General features: G+C 47.8%; 1 protein-coding gene across 2 annotated transcripts; it reads left to right on the top strand.

Moving 5' to 3' along the window:
• Window positions 1–654: 654 nt before the first annotated feature.
• PCYT1A (phosphate cytidylyltransferase 1A, choline) lies at window positions 655–20,860 on the top strand. 2 transcript variants are annotated; one of them, XM_071437809.1, is made up of 9 exons: window positions 655–808; window positions 7,453–7,593; window positions 10,360–10,459; window positions 12,586–12,702; window positions 14,645–14,796; window positions 15,593–15,671; window positions 16,367–16,509; window positions 17,545–17,733; window positions 18,319–20,860. In XM_071437809.1, the coding sequence occupies exons 2-9, from the start codon at window positions 7,477–7,479 to the stop codon at window positions 18,523–18,525; spliced, it is 1,104 nt and encodes a 367-aa protein (XP_071293910.1). In that variant the 5' UTR covers window positions 655–808; window positions 7,453–7,476; the 3' UTR covers window positions 18,526–20,860. The 2 variants fall into 2 exon arrangements, with proteins under 2 accessions (XP_071293910.1, XP_071293911.1); XM_071437810.1 differs by lacking the exon at window positions 655–808 and adding an exon at window positions 3,381–3,401.
• The last annotated feature ends 390 nt before the right edge of the window (window positions 20,861–21,250 follow it).

Below are 21,250 nucleotides of genomic sequence, written 5' to 3' on the forward strand. Positions count from 1 at the left end.
TGTGAGTGATCACTGCTCCTCAGGCTCTTCAGCAGATACTGCAGTGATTTCCCAATCTCTCTATAATTGTTTCAGCATATGAGGGTGGATGTTTGGAGACCAAGGGATGGTGTTTCACCTGGAGAAAGATTGAGCCACTGCTAAAGCACTGCACATCGGTGTGGACAAGCAGGGCAGCTCCCTCCTTCCAGAACCTCCAGAATTTACACCGGATTCATCCATACACTGGATGAACGGAGAAAAGACTTCATCAGTCTCCTCTCCACACGGCAGGAAGCAGAGGGGCAGACACTGATCTCTTCTCTGGGGTGACCAGTGACAGGACCCAAGGAAATGGCCTGAAGCTGTGTCCTGGGGGTTTAGGTTGGGTATCAGGAAAAGGTTCTTTCCACAGAGGGTGTTTGGGCACTGACCAGCCTCCCCAGGGAAGTGGTTATGGCACCAAGCCTGGCAGAGCTCAAGAAGCGTTTGGATAAGGCTCTCAGGCTCCTGGTGTGACTCTTGGGGATGGTGCTGTGTAGGGCCAGGAGTTGAACTCGATGATCCTCGTGGGTCTCTTCCAGCTCGGGATATTCTGTGACGCGCAGAGCCGCGGGGCAGGACCGTCGCGAGCCGGAACGGAGGTTCCAGGCGCGGATTCCCGGGACGCGCCTTCCCCACGACGGGCCGGTCCCTTCCCGTGGTTCCGGGCGGACACGCAGTGGCTCCGCCCGCGCCCCGCTGGCGTCGGCGGGAGCGGGGCGGGGCCGGGAGCGGCGGCGGGGCCGGACTCACCGTGCTGAGCTGCGGAGCGGCGGCGGCGGCGCTGGTACGGGGGCGTCCGGCGGGAGCGGGGGGCTGTCACCGTGGGGGCTGGCGGTGCAGGGCACGGGGAGCGGAGCGGAGCCTGTCACCGGAGCGGAGGCTGTGGAGTGCGGTTAGACCGGCGGCACATGAGGGCATCGCTCGCTCCCCCTGCGGAGCCGCTCAGGGGTCCCGCCCGGGCCCCTCTCCCGGCGTGGTGCCCGGGGCACGGGCTGGGGGCTCCGGGCAGTGCAGGCCGGTCGGGACGTGGCTTTGGGCGAGAGGGCAGTGTCGGCTGGGGTGGTCGTGATGCGCTGCGTCCCTTTTGTGGGGTCTTGGGCAGAGGCCGGGGCTCGGGCGTGATCCTCCGGGATGGCAGGACTGGCAGCCGAGAGTAGATAGAGGCGGATCAGTGGGAAACTTCTGTAGTGCACCCTCAGCGTCTGGAGCGCGGGGGCTCCGGGGGACATCCCCCCAGCCAGGGGACACAGTCAGGGCCTAGGGAGGACAGTGACGAGGTGGCCCTGGCTGCAGCGGAGCAAGGTGTGACCCAGCTGCTGCGTAGGCACACATCCTCTCTAACCCTCTTTTTGTGTCCACCGGAGTCCTGGCTGCACTGATTAATGGTTTTGTAATGGGACTTAAAGTCCTCAGGAATTCCGAGAGCTGTGATGCTCCTCTGTAGTCCTCACTCGCTGTGGAGGGAAGTGCAGGATGCTGCAGGTGGCCTTCTCTCGGTCCCCACCCTGTGATGCTGGCAGGACCCTGGCAAAGGTTGAGTTGTCAGAAACAAGTAATGCTGGGTTTCCATCTGCAGGACCCCAGGCTCTGAGGACAGCCACTGTATTTGGTTTTGAAATTCAGAAGACAAATACCCATGCATTATTTCCCAAACAAGTTTGCCGTATATACACAATAATTAAAATTACTGATTTTGAAGTTTTTCGCTGTGAAGTCTGGGTTATAACACTCTTGAAATCACTGTACCAAGAGCCACAAACAGTAACTGTTGCAGTAAGGAATTGGTGTTGGTGTGTAAACCTGCTAAAGGAGGTTTACACCTCCAGTCTCAAGAAGCTCTGTTGCTAATCCCTAGAAACAAAACAGTGCAGAAGTCGGATCAGAATAGCCACCTATTCTCACACTTTATTGTCCCTGACAGTATTTCTTCTGGTATTCTGTAATAAGTAAACCCTGTTTCTGCTGCTTCACTCACCCAGCAGGGGCTGTCGCATGTCGAGACTCAGTGCCTGGAGGTTATGGTATACCCAGAAGGGCTGTGAATTCACAGAGGTCCTGACAGCATTTTCTCTTTTTTTATGTGTATTACTTAGCAACACTATCTAGGTGATTGCACAGAACTGTTTTCAGTTGTGGTTAGGCAGAGTTATCTTCAGCCATTTGGGACTTTGTTGGAGAGAAGCAGCATCTTTCCCTCAATTGCAGGACATGGGTACCAGAGCTTTTGCTTGAGAGAATATCAGCCTGCCTAGACCAGTAGGGGATGCAAGGCCTGGGGGGTTGTTTTAGCAGGTATAGCAAAGGTGAGGATGCTGTTGGACTGATGTGTGGCACTGGCTGGGCAGGAATCCCTTTTATATGTTCCTGTGGCTTTTAACACACTGTGGGACAGCTGCTTTTGTTGATCTTGATCCAAAGTAGCTGAAGCAGCCTGTGTTTTACAAGTGGACAGGACTGTGCCAGATCCTGCAGTAACCTTTTTAAGGGGCTCAAGGACTTGACCATGCAGGTAGAGCAGATGCTGACTGTGGGGAGCGTTGCAGTCTGTCTGGAGGTGAGCAGGCTGGGTCATAGCCAGCAGCACTCTGTTCCCAGGCAGGTGCTCTGAGTCTGGAGAATGGGACAGAGCTGGGCCTGGCAGGCCTGGGCTGGGCATGAAGTTGCCTTGGAGACTGGGCAAGTTTTTTAAGCGCTGGCAGAAGAAAGATCCATGATGAGTCTTCTGTCATTAACCTCTCCCAGGTCTCTGTGTCTCCACAGATCTCCATGGGGATACACACCAACCAGTAAAGTTAATTGGAGACTGGGTGTTGCACATGAGGGAGAACGGGGAAAAGGATTCTCTTCACTCTCTATGGTCAAGGAATGTGGAGTTGCTTTGGTACTTCATAGCCTAGCAAAGGACCTATCTGAAGTGACAGGACTTCTGCCTTTTCCCTGAGGCTCTTGCTTACATGCTGTCCGTGTGTCAAGGCAATTCTCTGCAGACAGCTGGCAGAGTGCAAAGTTTAGTAGTGTTGCCTGCAGATGAGTCAGCAGAAGAGAAATATCTTGTTCCTGTGAAGTGCAATGATCTTGTAGGCAAAGCAGCACATGACAGTCACATCTGACTGTGCCAACGCCTCCCAGGTTCAGAGGGACGATAGGACAGCCTTGGAGCAGGCGGGGCCACCCAGGGAGCTGTGGGTGTCCCAGGTCCAGCTGCCAGTCTTGGGCTTTGGATCCTTGGTGGGAACTGCAGCAGCCTTGGGCTGGAGCATTTACTGAGTTGTTGCAGCAAGCTCATTTTCAGTTTAAGTAGCAGCATTTATTTTGCTTCACAGGTAAATCTGCAAGTGAAAAGCAGCAGAAGCGGCAGAAGAAATCCTGCTACTCATGTAGGTTTGCAGTTAATATTCTCCAAGAAGTTTTTCAGGACATTAAAAAAAAAGGCAGATGGGCCAGGTCCTCATGCCATCGGTGTGCTTAGGGTGTAGAAAGAACTGACCTGCTTCTCCAGTGTAGTGTGATGCTGGAGTTCTCTGACACCACCAAGACTGAAAAATGGCAGCACTGTCCATAAAGATGCAGACAGTGAGGTAAAGCTTTGGCTAAGCAGGAAGATTTGCTGGGTCTATTCTGACCTCTTCCACGTGCCAGAGGTGTCAACTTTGGTGTTGTGGTTAAATTCCAGCTCTGATGATGGTGTAGTTAACTGACACCAAGGTAGAAGTTTTAAATTCCTTCCCTGCCTATATTTTGTTTTCCTTTCTAGTAATCAATGCTTGTCCTCTTACCCCTCCCAGAAGTGGCTGTGTTTCAGTGGGATCAGTGATTCCCTGACAGGAAAAGCAACTCTTTCCCCATCTGGCAGTCAACTGCTCCTTGCAGAGCCCGTGCAGGGGTCTCTCTTTCGATGAGTTAGCTGGCAGGTGATGCAAGGCTCTTCTTTGATACAGGATACACCAAAGAAATATTTAAGAAGAAAGCCCTGAGTGTTTTATAAAGCAGTGCAGGGATTGTGATATGCCCGTGGCTTTTCTGAACGGGGCACTTCCAGCTTTGCTCCTTTGGAGCAGTATCTCATATTCAGCCATGAACTCAATAATGCAGGAGGGTGACACCTTAAAATAGAACAATATTAATATTTTACAGCAAGGCTCTTTCTTCTGGTTATGCTTGGTTTCTATCTTGGAGTGTTCAGAATGAGCTTTGAGAATTATCTTCTCTTTCCTCTTCCCCATCTGCTGCAAATGTAATTAATTTTAGAACAGGCAGTGTTTTATGCATTTGGAGAAGCAAAGCCATGTCCTCATGTGTTAAACTCAGCTACAGATGCTGGATCCCACTGTTGGTAAATAATTGTTTGGCATGCTATTTTAGTCACTTAGGTCAAAATGAAGCATTCTAAGATTAGTAGGTTTATTGCAGTAAGGTGTGGTGTACTCCTTGTTTTTTGTGAAGCCAAGCCTGGTGATGGGAGGACTTCCCAGAAATGCACCATCCAGAGGACAGAGGTTTTAAAGTTCTGAATAGTGGTAAAATTATTGTTTCATTTCTGTGTTAATTTGAGTAATTAACAGAGCGGTGTCACTCATGAGGTGTCTGGACACTGCAGAGGCTACTTCAGCAACATCTCACCTGTCAGATCAGAGCAGACAGAGCATATTTATCCCACCCTTGAAGCTGGTTTCTCACTTGGTACATTGGGTATAGCTGCTGCTGTGTGGCTGATGCTGTCTCACCACTGCTGCTGATTTAATGCACAGAGAATAATAGAATCTGTCAAGTTGGAATCCATTCACTTAAGCTGTTTTTTGCCATCGTTTAACTAACTATGTATACCCTGAGAAATGGAAAAGTTAGGGGGTAGATGGTTGGGTGTGGGAGGAGCTGGAAGAAGCTGTTGGAGTTTTCTCCTGAGCTGGGACAGTGCTGCCCTGTACTGTGTAACCTGCAGTTCTTTGCCTGGCCATGAGATCTGCACCCAGCAGCAAGGGGCTGCTGATAATTGAGCAGAGTCTGTACTTGTGAGCAGTGAAGTGTGGTTGCTCTGATGGGGGAAGACCTTCACCTGGTTGTGTGTGGGGCTGCCGTGCCTGTGCTTCAGCACCAAAGCCTCTGCGTTTGATGCTTTGCTGGGCAGTGGTTCAGAATGTCTGCATTCAGCACATTAACAGACCTTTTAATTCTCTCCCAAGGGAAGGAAAGAAAGTGGTCAGAGACCAACAGGTGGTTTGAAGCGCAGTGAAATTATTTTAACCACATAACAAGAAAATCGGTTGCTGTTTCCCCCCAGTGTTTCCATGAATTCTGGGGTTACTTGAACCAGAGACAGACATTTGCTGCTTTTTTTGAACTTCATGGTTTCTGTTAGGACCAGGGTGGTAAATGACTGACGCAGAGTGTGCTTGCAAGATGACACCTTGCAAAATGTAAGAATGACTCGTGTCATACCCTCTGTTTTCACAGAGGCACTCTGGAAGCTGCTGCATTTATAGCATGGATCTCACCTGAAAGTCAAATGCTTGCTTAAATATTTGAAGACTTGGACCTGAGGGTTCCAAACTTTGTTGCCTGAGGTTATGTTTGCACTCTCCCATATGTTTGTTCTCAGGAAATAGTAATTTAATTACTGGAATGGGGGAAACGGCAAGCTTGACTCACAGTGAGTGCTGGATGGCTCACACAGTTCTGGAATGTCCTTGTGACTGCTCTTTACTGTCACTTTTATCTCCTCCACAATATTTTTTTGGCTCCCCACTGACCTAAGATTCTCTTTCCCTGTTTTAGTACATTGTGGTAGGTCTAGCAGAGCAGCCAGGGATACTTATATGTATGTAGCCCCAAACCAGTTCAGCTGTGTCTGACCCTAAAACTGCCCATAAGGTATCATCATGCTGATGCTCAGTGGGGAGGGAGAGATATTTGCATCTCGTCAAACTGCATTTGACTTGTTACTTTGGAGCATTCCTTAACCTTGAGTCATGTGTGCTTGAGTAAGTCCGATCACTAAATCTGCTATTTAGCAGCTCTTTCACAAAACACACCCTTCTTGGCTGCCAAACAGCAGAGCTTTGCCAGTGGCCCTTTGAGGGCAGTTACAGCTCCTCACGTAGCTCATCCCAAGCAGAACACTCAGCAGAGCCCCTCTACTGCTGGAAAGGATGGTATTCAGAGGGGCATCTGCTCTTTGTCACACCTTGCACTTGCCCCACCTAACATTCCAGCACACCCACTGCATGTGGGTGGGGAGACCTTTCTAATTCCACACCACTCTCATTATTAGGGAGTTGGAGCACGCACTTTAGGATCGTTAAGGGTCGTTGCTGGGTGGAGGGGGTCATGATGCTCTCCAGGCCAGAAGTGCCACGTGCTGCACTGGAGAAGTGCACACTTCAAGCCAACAAGAGAGATAATGCTGTTTTTTAGTTTTTGCAAATCTGGCGCCCATTTCTAACTCCTGCAGCAGCTGGAAAGGGAATATTCACTGCTATGCCTTCCTATAAATCCCTATTTTTGATTCAGCTGTGTGAAGTGGGAGTTACTAATACTCCAGGCCCTTCTGCAAAGGTACAGTGACTCCAGCCCAAAGCACAGATAACTTGCTTCTTTATAACTGTCACCATTTCTGTCCCAAATTGGTGGTATGTCTGTCTGTTCATCAGAGAAGCAGCTCAGCTGAACCACCACTAATTGCAAGCTAGTACATAAAGTGCCAGAAGTGTGGCCTAATGTGGTGTCAGCAGCTGCTTCACCATCTGCTGAGTCACCACTGCGGTGGGGACAAAGGACAAGAGGGGAACACGGTGGCAGCTGTCCCAAGGTGGGCTGTCCCCACTGGGGAGCTGCAGCTTGGTCTTACACAAACAGCAAAGCAAACAGCCAGCCTGTTTAAAGTCATTTAAGTTACGAGCCCTTCCCTTGCCTTTATCCTTCTGCATAGACCTTCCTTCCTCTCTTCAGGACTGTACAGGGAAGAGAAGGAAGAAGGACTGTACACTGCACACCCACCAGCTGCCCTTGGGGGTGTAAAGGGTAAAGAATCCAAATGAGAGCTGGACGAGGGCTGAATGTGAACTGGGCATGCCATAATCCTTAGGTTGACTTTTACATGCAAAAATAGCATTATTAACCTCGTAGTAATGATTTATAATTTGCATTGTAACTCTTGTTTCAGTGTCTCTCCAGCCAGCTGACTGCTGCACGCTTCTCTCTGCAGAACAGCTCTGAGTTGCATTAAATGATTCAGTATTCCCACCAGGCACTGTTTGTCAAGCCTTGGCAGCTGATGCCAAATACAACTGGCTAAGCCCCTTGTGAGGTGGCTGTGTCTTTGCACTGACCTTCTGTGCACTGTACTTGCTGTTGACTGATTCTGTTTTGGAAGAACTGAGAAATATCTCTTTTCTTTTTTTTCTTTTTTCCCTCTCCTTCATTTTGTTCCAGTTCTTTCTGGACGTGCTTGGCAAGATGGAGCCGCCGACCTCGTCCAGGCTGAATTCCCGAAAGAGAAGAAAAGATGGATCAGGCCCTAATGGGGCAACAGAGCTGGATGGAATCCCTCCAAAAATGTCCCGACGCTCACTTGTAAGTAAGCAGAGATAAGAATTTTGGGAGCCTGTGAGATGAGGACACTGAGCTGTAACAGCAGGAAGGTAGAAGTGGTGATTTATCTGTGGACAGAGAAAACAAGGCAGGGGGCAGGGGATAAGAAGCAAATGATAGTAGCTCTCCTTCTTGCAAATCCAGTTTGGAATCTTCCCTTGTTCATACTAATAACATACTTACAACATGGGCTTAAATTAGGTCTGAGGCAAGCATTGCTAAGCTGCTTTTGTGGTGTGTCCAGCTTGTCACTTAAGCTGAGCCAAAGAGGCATGCATTTAGATAGCCATAGAGAAGCAGGCATTTCTCACAGGTGGATTTTAAGTGACCCACTGGGAGGGAGAAATACGCAGGAGAAGTACATAACAGCTGCAGGAGGGTCTGAAGCCTGTAAGCACCTGCAGAAGTGATCTGTTGAATCCATGCTCTGACACATGGGGGAGATCACTGTTCATTTGATTTTCTTGGTCTGGAGAGGGACCACATTTGTGTTGCTGGTACTTTGGGAGTGCCCAGAAAAAAAACCACCACAAACAACCAAAAGGATTTCTTTTCTAGGTCATCCTTGGGATGGCTTTAACTAGCTAAAGCCAGCGGGATCTTTTCTGAAGGGGGTATGAATGATCCAGTTAATGCTACTGACAAGGGCTGTCTTTAACTTGTCCTTGCCACAAGATTGTGACAATTGGTTTTTTATAGTTCTTCTCTGCCCTCTTCCTGGAGCTGTCCTGTGCATCACATGTGCTCTAGTTGTTCTTTTCTTATCTCTGTCAAAAGCCAGCTACCATCCCTGCCACATCATACCAGGGTCATGGTCCTTGGCAAAATGTGGTGGATGTGTTGCAATCTTCCTCCTCGATGACAACATTTTGCTCTTCAGGAGGGCTTCAGCCCTGTCACAGGGCATTGACAGTGGTGATGAAGTAAGAGCAGCACCAGCAGTGAGAACTGGGGAAGCAGGCACTATGAATGGAGGCTTGAGCTGTTGTGTGACTTATCCCACAGAACATTTATGTCCTTCACTGTTGCCAAAACCCACCATGTCCCTCTTAAAGATCTCATGTATTTCAGTAAGGAAAGAGAAGTGTGCAGGTTATTTATTATTCTGTGGGAGTCACTTGCTCTTCAAGTTGCTATCTGTCCTGTGTTAGAAATAAAACATTGGCAAACAGCACAAGACAAGTAATATCCAGCCACTTTCTAAGCTTCCTCCCTGTTTTTTAGCCACAGGGCAAATACAGTTAGTTCTCCTGGTGAAAGATTTATTTTTTTCTTCTTTTTGCCAGAGTTTTATTTATTATAGCAAGAGTAATAGTGTTGCCTAACTGTGAGATTACCTTGAAGCCTTTTCCACTCCCAACTAAGCAGCTGTTGGCAGAATGTTCCCCTGAAGCAGCAGGGCTCAGCAGCAGATGGTGGTAACAAACCTGCTGACACATAAGCCTATTGTATTGTGCACATCAGGTTGGGTTTTGACCCTCACTGGCCCTGCAGGGGAAGGGCAAGATTCTGGCAGGACCTTTTGAGGACATGTCTCTGTGTTCCGCTGATAATTTTGATAGGGCTTTTTTGTGTTTTTATTCCTTACTTCAACTAAACTGCCAAGAATCTGGTTTTATAGGGAAGTCATAGACTTAATGGCAGTGAGAGAGGAGAGACCTGCAGGCCTTATCTGACAGTAAGGATCCTGGTAGAGGATGTGCTGTGTGAAATGTGGAGCACTTGGTAACTTAAAGAAGATGTTCAGCAGTAGCAGCTTGTTTGACTTTCAGTGGTTGTTTCAGTGGTCAGTGGTTGTTTTCCTGTGCATTTCACTATAAGCACTCTAATAAGGATTGACACTGGCCAGAATAGCAGCAGTTTTTCTGGTTGCAGTGCTGCTGGACTCTGCCAGGATTCTGCAGTGGGACAGGAAGCCAGAGAGGAAACTGCAGATTAGCCTTTTCAGCTTGAAGGTATTATTGTAATGATTTGCAAGCTTGTTTCCTAGTGTTCTGACTCTGGAACAAGATGTCCATTGCAGCCCTACACCTTCCAGCTAGAAGGAAAGTCAGCTGTTTGTTTTGTAATGGGAAGGGCAGATGTTTCATTTCTATTCAGAGCAGACCAGAAATGATGGCTGCACTTCAGCTGTTGGTTAAATGTACTGCTGTTGTCAAGCTAGCAGGCTGGAGGGGTTTTCTTGCAGCAGTTGGAGTTATTCTGACACAGATCAAGATCAGTCTCCCATTTCTATGGCTCAGAAAGGGTGACAACACACACATGCTCTCAGAGTTAGTGCTGCATTGGTATTGCTCTTCTGCTTGTTCATATACTCAAATCAAGGAACTGTTACAGTTTGTTCATCACAGCACAAACACTCAGGCACAGCAGAGTGATGGTCTTGCCAGAGTGGGCACAGCTGGAGCTGTGACAGTAACGTTTGAAGCTTGGCTTGTGCTGCTGTGAGCTGCTGTTTGTCAGAAATCTGAGTTTACCAGCTGCAGCTCTGACCCTCTGATTTTCTTGCTCCAGTAGAAATACTGTTTACTAAACTCTACTTTTCTCTCTCTCTTCTTCTCTAAACTCAGGCTAATCAGCCTGCAAGGCTGTTTTGAGGTTTTACACTAATTATTCTTTTAGTACACATGTCTGAATTATGCAGAGGCAGTGAGTCACCTGGTGACTGGGACACTGTGATGGCAGTGCTGCCACTACAAACTGCCCTCACTTTTGCACTCTCTCAGTGAAACTCTCCGGGCTGTTTAGGGACTGCGGGAGCCGGCTCCGTTCTCAGATGAGGTGGAGATCGACTACAGCAAGCCATACGTCAGAGTGACCTATGAAGAAGCCATGAGAGGGACCCCTTGTAAGTAAGAACACAGACTGGAAGGGGATTGTATAAATGGGATATCTCTGAGACCAAACCAACCTTGGCTGTAAACCTGGTGTGTTTGACCAGGTTTACAGCCAATGACAAAGTGAGTGCTTTGGTGATTAGATAAGTGTTTCCATGGGAAATTTGGCCTGTCAGTACACCTGAAATTCAAGTTTGTATGTGTGAGGAGATACAGATATTTGTTTTAAACTCTAGCTGAGCCATTGACAGCCATAGAACTCCACACTTTCTGTACTACTTTGTCTGAGATAGCTTAAAGTTAAGCACTTTAAAAGTCATATTTTTTAAAAATCATATTTTCTGAAACTTGAAACTGGCAAGTAAAACCAATTTATATCCTTGTCCAGAATGTCCCATTCTAGCCTGGATTTGAATTAAAGTCAGTGTCATTAAACACCACAGGCCAGCCCCTCAATAAGAATGTGTCCTTTTATTCTCTAAACCAGGCTGGGAGAAACACTGTTCTCTTTGCAAGTCCACAGAGGACACAGAGGCACAGCTGACTCCTGAAGGCTCTCTCCTGCCAAACAGTGTGCAGACAGTGCTGTCTTACCTGGGCTCTCTGTTGTGGCTACAGAGGCAATAAAAATGCTGCACTTCTATCTACCCGACTGCTGAGATGAACCAGCTCTGACTGAGACCTGGCTGTGGTTTCCTGTCAGAGTTTCTGAAAATCCAGTGTATTTCACAGTCTGCATTAATTTCCCAGCTGAAAATCTCCAGAGTCTGCACAAAGGTCTCTGATTCAGCAGTGGTAGCTCTCCTGCCTGCTGAGACTAAAACACAGTGCACACTTCCTTGTTGCTGTTTGTGTCTGTGCTCAGGAACTGTAGCTGCTGCAGGTACAGAGGAAAGATAAGGATGTCCCAGCCACTTTCCAGAATGTGAATGAATATTCATAAAGGTCTGCTGGGACCAGTCCTCTTCTGGCATACAGAAAGCTTTTGCAGTCACAGATCTCCTTGGCTCTTCAGAGCCTTCTGGAATCTTCAGATTGAGGTCTAGGAACCACTAAAATTATTGTAAGAGGCTGTCCTCAAACTGACTCCTCTGCTTAGCTTGAACTTAACAACCCTGACCTTTGCATCAACTCCTCTTCTTGCTGCCTCCCAGTCTCTGTCTCTGGGTATCTCCAGGGCTCTGCTCAGACCTGTGGGGTCTCAGCTTCCTGTTGGGTCTTCTCTCTGCCCTCTCTCCACTGCAGCTTTGCTGTGCCTGTGTTCACCACTCCTCTGAGTCCGTCTGTCTGAACTGAGCCAAGAGAGCAGCAGGCTGTTCCCAAGTGTGTCACAAAGACTTTGGCCTTTGATTATCAGCAGCAAGAGGGCTGTGGTCCTGTGTGGTCCCAAGATCAGAAACCTCCCACTATTACATGGCAGTGCTAGACTATCTCGCTTTACCTCTGTGCTCCCCTCAAAAAACTGACCTACAATTTCCCCTGGCAGAGGTGGCCTGAGGAAGTTTCATTCATCATCATCATCATCATCATCATTATTATTATTATTATTATTATTATTATCATCTATGGGTTTAGCTGATAATGCCGGTGATTCAGCAGAATTGTGTCTGCTTTTCTTTGAGTAGTTCAGCTGTGTTTTTGAATAAAGCCACACACTGCATGTTCCTGGGGAAGCTGATGCTGCTGGTCCCTCAACCAGACTGTGGCAGCAGACTGCAGAGAGGGATCCTGTAAAGGTCCTGAGATGCCATCCTAGCAGGCACCTGATTTGGGCCAGTTCCCCTCTGGTATCTCACTGTTGTGCAAAAAGTTAATTCTGCATTTGGATTTCCATAGAAGGGAAATGTTCATGGTTTGCTTTTCCCTTGATCACTCCTTCACCTTGTTTGGGTGATATATGGTAGGCTTTCAGCCTGCCTTTACATGTGGCTGTATTTCAGCTCTGTGCTCAGATGCATTTGTTTCCACATGGGAAGGCAGAGAGCCAGGCATTTATCTTCACAGTTCTGTCCTGGTTATGGTTCTGCATTCTGTAACACCTTCATGACTTTCAGAAGGTCCTCAAATGTGAGTATGAGCAGCAGCTGCTTCTCCAGGAAGGCATATTCACAACTGTGTCTCTGTTCCTTTGGCACAGTGGATCGCCCTGTCAGAGTTTATGCTGATGGAATATTTGACTTGTTCCACTCTGGACATGCCCGGGCCTTGATGCAAGCAAAGAACCTCTTCCCAAACACATACCTCATTGTTGGAGGTAAGGAGTGACCTTGTTGACTTTGGCTGTTGAAGGAGTACAGTTTAGCTCTGTCTCTGGTTGTGCATACTGGGGTTTTGTCTTTGTGGCCGTAGTGACTCTCACTGCAGACACTTGCCCCAAATGTTGCTAGAGTCTTATTGCAAAACTTTGAGGGCTGGATATATCTGCAGAAAGATATCCTGCACCAAATGAGTACTTAAGGAAAAGATTTTTGATTGTGTTGTTTTAATTTGACCTCTCTATTCTGTGACAGGTACAGGTGAGTTGCACATCTCAGTATCAAAATATATTAGGAATAGTTGAGCATCTACTTTTGACTCATAAATGAGACAGCTAAAGTATGAGTCCCTCCCATGGCTGCTTTGTTCACCTGTATTGCCCTGCAAGTCACTCCCCAGCTCCAGTTTCCTGCTGGAGACTGCTGAGTGTCAAACAGGTCCCAGTGGGAGCATGGAGATCACAGTGGTTTCTTGGGCATGTGCCTGGACACCTGGAAATCAGTTAGGCCTTCCTTTTCAAAACAGAAGTTCCCATTTTGTCTGTTGGGTCATAAGTCTTTAGATGGTGCCAGGAATATCCTGCTGAGTGCCTGAAGGGATCTAGCAGAGGTGTTTCAGCCAGGCTCCTTGAAGCATGTAACAGGAAAAAAGAGACCCCTTTTCTGGCTGCCACAGTGCATGGGCCTCTGCCCAGGCAGTGCCTCTGCTCATCCCTCCACCCACACTGAGGACACATCAGGCTGTGCATGTTGTCTGTCAGGAGCTGACCCCTGGTCAGGCTGCATAATGATGCTGAAGTATGACAACTGAAAATACCTTTAATGAGTTTTCTCAACTCCCATTGTCTTTGTGAAGCAAAATGAAATTCTGACCCTGCCATAGAATGATTATAACTTTCTTGAGTGTTTGTTTCCTTATCACAGTTCCAGTCATTGCTGAGAGCATTCTAACAGTGGTGTGCCTGCACTTCTGTGCTACAGTAGTGTCTGGAAGGGGAAGGGAGGGAGGAGAGCTGAAACAGTTGCTCCAACCTAAAAACTGCCCTGAGCTTAGAAATCTTAAAGGCTGAAAGACATCCCCATTTACATAAACACTACAACAAACAGGAAAATCACTTCAGGTCAAACTATTGACATGTTAAAGTAGCAAGGAGTGTAACTGACTGTTCTGTGCCTCTGGGAGACTGGTGAGGAGAAGGGTAATGAACTTGGACCAGGACTGAGACAAGAGGCCACATCCCAGGAGAGCATTAGCTCCAAGCAGGGAACAGTCTCCCCCAGTCTTTATCATCTGTTTGTCTAGAACGTATAAATAAATCCAATACCAGTGAGACTGGTAATGCCTTGTTTACTTTTGAGTCTGATAATCAAATAGAACTCCTTCCTCAGTATCTTACATTGCAGATTATGAAGAGTTGTTAATTTACTTTCTCATAGAACACAATAATTAAGCTTGATTTCCTGTGAACTCCCCCTTTGTTTTAACATAAACTTTCCAAGAACTAGACTGTGGTATGGCATTTTATAAATCAAAAGTTCAGGCAATAAGTTTTTTCACATTCCAGCCTGAGACATCCATTGCTTTAAACATAGATTTCTGAGCAGCAGGCCCCCCAGGTGCCATTTCTTATAGAGAGTGGTCTTCTGTGTTAGCTGGTTTTCTTGATAAGTGTTGAAAGCTCTAGAGACTTTAAAGGCTTGGGGTGTGTGGGTCCCCAGCTTGGGCAGAAATTGTCCAAGCAGCCTGCCCAGAATTGCTCGAGTTTAGTGCCCTGCAGCGCTCCCTGTTGCTGGTGTTTTCTGGCTGGAAGAGCTGGGTTTGAAACACCAGCCTCTGTCAGCTGCTGGCATTGTCAGGTTCAGCACAGTGTGGGCAAGGTCCTTTTACTGTAAATCATTTGGGTAAGTGCCTCAGACTGTGTTCTCTGCCTGTTTCTGCAGTCTGCAGCGATGAGCTGACCCACAACTTCAAGGGTTTCACGGTAATGAACGAAAACGAGCGCTACGATGCTGTGCAGCACTGTCGCTATGTGGACGAGGTGGTGAGAAATGCACCCTGGACCCTCACACCCGAGTTCCTGGCAGAGCACAGGGTAATCTGTGACATCTGATCTCTTTGGAATTTCGATTAGCCTCTCTCTCTGTTTATAGCAAGAATTCATCTTTGGGGGTGACCTCTGCTTGAGCAAACTGTTTCTGTTGAAACTCCTTAAAGATAGAATGAACTGGGTTATGGGAATTGAGTGGGTTTCTTGGGAGTGTAGAAGCATTTGCTGAGCTGGTATGTAATGTTAAAATAATGCAGAGATTGTGACATAATGAAAAAGGTTCTCGCTATTTCAGGAGAGGTTGGTGCTGGTTACAGATAGGTGTGAAATGCAGTAGAGAGAGGAATACATGCGTTTGAAGTGATTTCTGGGTGGTGTCTGGTCCAATTCCCTGCTTACAGCAGGAGCAGCTTAGATATACATCAGCCTCCTTGCCACAGGAGACCAGACAAGCTGTCTTGAAAGCCTTTTATCAGCTGGTGAGATAAAGTGAAAGGAATCTCTAAACATCTGTTGAACAGCTTTGGGAGGTGAAGGAGTCTCCAGGGAAGCTTGCTTAGTTTACCGTTGTTGTCGTTAACAAGCCATTTCTCTGTGGAGCTTAAAGCAGCTGTGTCCCTATTCCCAGCCTTTTCTTTCCTCTCTGTCGTGTGCTTACAATTCACAGGCAATTGCCGCTGAGCACTTGGGACTGCTCCGTGTTGTGTTGTAAGAGGAAACGTCCTGCTGTTCTCTCTCATACCCCTGAGTGGAGGTGTTGAGCCGAAAGTTACCATCTTTCAACAGCAGCAGGAGATCTGCACGTTCCAGATAAAATGTTGACTTGATTTTTAATTTTCAGATCGACTTTGTTGCACATGATGACATCCCCTACTCTTCTGCTGGCAGTGATGATGTCTATAAGCATATAAAAGAAGCAGGTGGGTCCCCCTCAAATTCTCCAGGGCTTCTTATCAAAAATCCTCTGTAGTTTCTCTTGTACTCTATAATACCAGATTATGCCACTCTGATCTGCCCAGGAGCCTGTGGTGGCAGGAAGAAGCAGCTCTGGGCCCTGCTTCATAACACTAGGACTGTTCTGTGTCCCAGCCCAAGCATGGCCCAGTTAATTCCTAATTTCAGTCTAGTTATTTTGATTGAATTAACAGCAACCTCTTGAAAACATATTACAGTTTGGCTTAGAGATTTGCCATGTGCCAAATGAAGAGTCTTGTGAACTTAGCAGAGGGACACCTCTAGCTGTTTGCTGTTAAATTCACTGGGGATACTGCTTTTTTATATCTATCCAAACTCAGCCATCAGAGTGTTATATTTCCATCTGTTGAAATCTTGTCCTGTCCTTGTCCCCACACTATTCTGTATGCAGTCAATATTTAAACCAGCTAAAGTGAAGACCTTTTCATTAGAATTCCTGGTATTTTGACAGGGTTTTGACATATTTTGGTCTTACTTAGGCATCCCAGAAAGGATGGCTCTGGTATTGTACATTTAAGGACAAAGATGTGAGAGCAGTTAGCAAATCTTGACAAGAGAAGTTGTTTCCTGACAGAGGTGGCAGCAGCTTTTTGCCCTGTGTCTTGCTCAAGCTGTCCTGGGTGCTTTTCCCCAACTTTAGGCATGTTTGCACCAACCCAGAGGACCGAGGGCATCTCCACATCCGACATCATCACGCGCATCGTGCGGGACTACGACGTCTACGCCCGGCGGAACCTGCAGCGGGGCTACACGGCCAAGGAGCTCAATGTCAGCTTCATAAACGTGAGTTGAAGTGGGTCTCACCCACGCTGCAGGAGCCAGAACCTTGCTGAGTGTGAAGGGAGTCTTGTCTAGTGATAGCACAGTCCTGCCATGTGCCAGTGAAAGGCCTGTCTGCAGAGCTAAGCGTTGGCACCAAACCAGTGCCCCTTGGAGTAAAAATTAGACTTCCACCCCTGAAATCGCCTCAGGGACCCACTCAGAGGAACTGGGGGGTTGCTAATGCTGCTGTCTTGTCAGAGATGTCTTGATGAAGTCTTACCTATTGAAAGAGCTGGAGAGAGGGTGTGTGGCAAAATGTACGTTTTTCTTGAATGAAGAGTGAGTTGTTCTTGACAGGAGCTGCTGTCTCATCTCTCTCCTCTTCCCCTAGCCACCTCCTTAGGGTAGAGTCATTTGTTAGGATAAAATCTGATGCTGTTCCCACTGTACTGTTCCCTTCCTGGAGCTGCAGGAGCAGCAGTGCTTGGGTAGGACAGAAGGATATGCCCTGATCCTCTGCTGTGCAGCTCTAGCCCTCTGAAAGAGTACATGGCAGAAGACATTTTTGATGTTGGAAGTAAAGTCGTAAACATTTTTTTTTTATCACTCAGATACTGTGCCTGTGAACAGCAATGAAACAGGAGAGGTAACGGCTGCCTGGCCTCTCTTTGGCACATAACTCTGCCTCTGTTTAAAAACACCCAGCAGAAAGACTGGTGCTGTTGTGATATGCAGAGACCTACAGCAAGTCACTCAAATCTAATCTGTGTGCTGTATAAATATTTCCCTCTTCAATGCACTCCTATGAGATAGTGCTTATCTCTGGCTTTAGTCTTGCTTTGTGTACTGTGCCAGTGCCTGCCACAGAGGGTCTCACAGCCCCACTGTGTCTGCCATGTAGTCTAGGAAAGAAGTGTCATAGAAGTGAAGGAGGAGTGTCACCAGGCTAATGGAGATGCCGAGTCTCAAGCAGCAGTTCAGTGTAGTAACACAGAGCAGAGATGGCCTCCACTCAAATCTGGTGAGCTGTATTCTGATCCACCTCTCTCTGTGCAGGAGAAAAAATACCACCTCCAGGAACGTGTGGATAAGGTGAAAAAGAGAGTGAAGGATGTAGAGGAGAAGTCAAAGGAATTTGTCCAGAAAGTGGAAGAGAAGAGTATTGATCTCATTCAGAAGTGGGAAGAGAAATCCCGGGAGTTCATCGGCAATTTCCTGGAGATGTTTGGCCCAGAAGGTGCACTGGTAAGGAGCTGCTATGGGAAAAGGGGAAAGGGAATTTTGGAGACATTAACAGACATTGTGGGGCTTCTACAGAGTCTGCAGAGGAAAGGTTTGGCTTTTGTTGCAGTGCTCAGTGTTCTGCCAGTCTCCAGACAAGTTGTCCCAGGCTTGGGCAGCCTGTTTTCAGGTTGTACTCACCATTGCCAACGAGATAATGGCAGTTACATTGTACAGTGAAAATATTCCCCTGTCCCACGAGCTGGCCTGTAAACTCCAGTTTGTGCCCTGCTGACCACTGAGCTGCCAAGAGGATGGTGGCCACTTTGTCATTGGCCTAAGATGAGTCTGAAGCTAGTTGTTTATGCCACGCTTTCCTGCACTGTTGGGTGAATACCACAGGTATTTCATGTTAGAAGTGCTTGAAAACGATTGGTGATGACACTGTGTGCAGTTTCCAAAGCCCAGAGTGATGCTGGGGCTATTTCTGCTCTTAAATAGCATGATGTTCTGAAGGGGCACGACTCAAAATGCTGCACAGGCTGTAAGTAGTGTCCATGTCCATGAGTATGTAACCCATGCTAACAGTCCTCCTGCTTCCCTCTCCAGAAACACATGCTGAAGGAGGGCAAGGGCCGGATGCTGCAGGCCATCAGCCCAAAGCAGAGTCCCAGCAGCAGCCCCACACACGACCGCTCCCCATCTCCCTCCTTCCGCTGGCCCTTTTCCACCAAGACTCCTCCTTCCTCCCCTGCCAACCGCTCCAGGAACGAGTCTGCAGTCACCTATGACATCAGTGAGGATGAAGAGGATTAACCTACCTGCCAGGATTTGCTGCAGGCCGCTAATCGCTGAATCCTAAGTCCAGACCCACTGGGGAACTCTAAACGAGCAAGAGAGCCATAGGAACAGGGCTGATGGCTGAGCACAGGGCCTTGGAGGCACCCGTTGCTCATAGCAAGGGCTGCTGCCTGGAAGCACATTCAAACCTCCTCTCCCTTCTCCCCAATCCCCTTTTTATTGTTTACGTTCTAGCGGTTTCCAGGGTGAAGATGGTTTTTATATTTTAAGAAAATATTTGTTAAAAGGGCAAGGAATAGCACTCAAGCGTGGCTTTTGTTTTGGTTTCTTTTCCCTTGTTAAACCTCCAAGCAAGAGAGAGAGTGGGAAGACCCATCTGTCTCTTCTTTCCTTCAGCTCCTCTGTCTTATCCCCTCCACCCCCAGGCAGTATCTGTGCCACTGCCAAACGAAAGACCCTTCAGTTCCTCAACCAGCATGACCTCGAGAGCATGCACAAAGCAGTGGTGTAATGAGGCTTCTAGGAAATAGAGACATCCCTGCTGGGCTGGAGCTGATAGGAATCTCTCCAGCAGACCCTGTAGTGCTCACATGCCTCTTAACTGAGCTTCCCAGTGTGTTGCAGTGAGGACGTGCTGGGCAGGGGTACCAGCTTGGCACGCAGGAGTTACACCTGGGGAGGACTTGCAGCACTGTAGAGTGGCACACCCCGTAAAGTGCACAACATTCACAGCTCCAAACTGTAGAGGGGCTGCAGGGGAAAGGCCTTTCCAGCTAATCTTAACAAGACTGCTAAATCCTGAGCTAAAATTGAGCCCTCAGTTGCTGTTGGAGAGAAGAGAAGAGAATGAATCTTTGCTTCAGGGCATTTGCTGTTGTACATTTCCTTGGGTGTGAGAGCCCAGGTAGGAAATGAATGTGTCTAGTCTTTTGAGAAGTTCCTTGTTCCAGTCTGTGGTGAGTTACACATTTTAGTGTCTGTCCAAACGGTCCCTCAGCACCATGCTCTGTGTGTGTTTGTCTGTGTTTCAGTTGCTGTGCCGTAGAGGCTGGAGGAGTCCTTCACACTGGTGCCATGAAGTCGCTGCTCTAAGGGCAAAGCAGCCAGTTTGCTGCTGCTGCTGTCAGTGTGTGCAGCTGGACAGATGAAGGGCCCCAGTTCTGTGTGACAGTTACCTGGCTTGTGCAGTACATGCACAAATCCATGCCTGCTCACTCTGCTCCATGAGGCAGGATGGAAGGAGCATCAGAGAGTGCTGCAGCTTTTTAAGGTTATTTAAATACAATGCTTGTGTGAGTCCATGGTCCAAGTTGTGCCTGCTGTTGTGTCTGTGATACACACTAAGCTTTGTGGCCTGTGGCTCCCAAGGGGACTTGCCCTCCTCATGGCTGAGCAGAGCAGATCCAGCACCCTGTCCTGCAGCCAGCACTGGAGAAACTAGCCTTGCTGTCATGTAGCTGTGGAGCTTTTCTGACAGGGTTTGCCTCTGATACCCACTGTCTCTGGGTGGAGCTGCTGGGCTGAGTTGCCTGTATCCTGTGGTGCTGTGAACAGAGGAGAGCTCAGAGCCCTGTCAGCAGTGCTGCTGGGAGGTCTCCAGAGCAGGATGTGAGGCTTGGGGAGAGCACGTGCAAGGAAGAAACTCATCAAGTGCTGCCACAAGCTCTGCACACTGTGATGCTTCCAGAGCATGTGGTGGCCCTGGGGTAGGAACAGGCTGCAGCTTCTTTCCAGCTTCTGTCCTGATGGTCTTTTGTCACACTGCCCAAAGTGCTTGACAGAGGTTGTGTGCTTCTCTTGAAGCCAGAACCAGTATGGGAAAGGGTATTTCGGGGATCACTAATCTGCCACTTGGACCTCTTTCAGCAGGGATGTGCACAGCTGTGGGAGCATGGCTGGCTGCCGTGGATTTTAAGCTGTAAGGAGCAAATAACAGTCACGTGGTAGAAGCCAGTTGTTAATCCTCTGGTTTATGAGTGGTAGAACAATTCCTTTGTATCACTCACATTGTCTCTTCCCTCATTTTCCCTTCCTCACCTTTTCGTCAGTATGGGTGTTGCGGTTGCTTCCCTGAGCCAGATCACAAAGGCCAGGCTGCTTTAGAGCCTTACTACTGTTTTAAACACAAGTTATGCAACAGTGTTCTGTAAGTTTGGGTATCCATAATGTTCTGGATTGTGGCTTGTTGTGCAGAGACCTTAGCAAGCTTGGTCTCTTTGCAAATTCTGGGGTGCTTGGTAAGAAGCCAGCCATGGTTTTACATGTAGCTTGGAATAACAGAGCTGTTTCTTGTAACCAATAATCTCTGCTTCCTCCTTGCACTGAAATTAAATTGGACACTGAAATCCCAGTCTAGCCCTTTATTTTTCCTTTGTTTTGTTTTCTCCTGGATTGCTGGTCCAGTCTTCTCCAGCACTGTCATATTTTATCAGGAATAGGTAGGAGCTTGATCTTTCAGTAAAACATGAGCCAAGTTCCCCAGGGTCATTTCATTCCCACAGATACACCCAGTGCTGCTGCTTGGGCTGTTCTGCACAACTCTAAGCCATCCCCTGCTCTTCAAAAGAAGCATCCAGAAGAGACATGAAGTAAAAGGTGCAGTGGAAAAACAAAAGTTTACTAGCATGCAGTGAAGATCCCTGTGGAGTTTGATGCTGCCAACTCTAGAGGCATCTACTCTTGTGAAACAGCCCCATTTCGCTTCCTCTGTAGATCTGGGCTGCGAGCCCCTGGAAAGGAT

The sequence above is a fragment of the Agelaius tricolor genome, unplaced genomic scaffold (assembly GCF_023055355.1).
Source record: "Agelaius tricolor isolate 1412-34295 unplaced genomic scaffold, bAgeTri1.0.p SCAF_12, whole genome shotgun sequence".
Lineage (NCBI taxonomy): Eukaryota > Metazoa > Chordata > Aves > Passeriformes > Icteridae > Agelaius > Agelaius tricolor.

What these genes read in the sequence shown, in the direction of transcription:
- PCYT1A (XM_071437809.1), top strand. Translation starts at nt 7,477, where the DNA reads ATGGAGCCGCCGACCTCGTCCAGGCTGAATTCCCGAAAGAGAAGAAAA. An exon ending in CACATACCTCATTGTTGGAG is followed by an intron (nt 12,703 to 14,644) that starts GTAAGGAGTGAC and finishes CTGTTTCTGCAG; the next exon opens with TCTGCAGCGATGAGCTGACC. An exon ending in TAAGCATATAAAAGAAGCAG is followed by an intron (nt 15,672 to 16,366) that starts GTGGGTCCCCCT and finishes CCCCAACTTTAG; the next exon opens with GCATGTTTGCACCAACCCAG.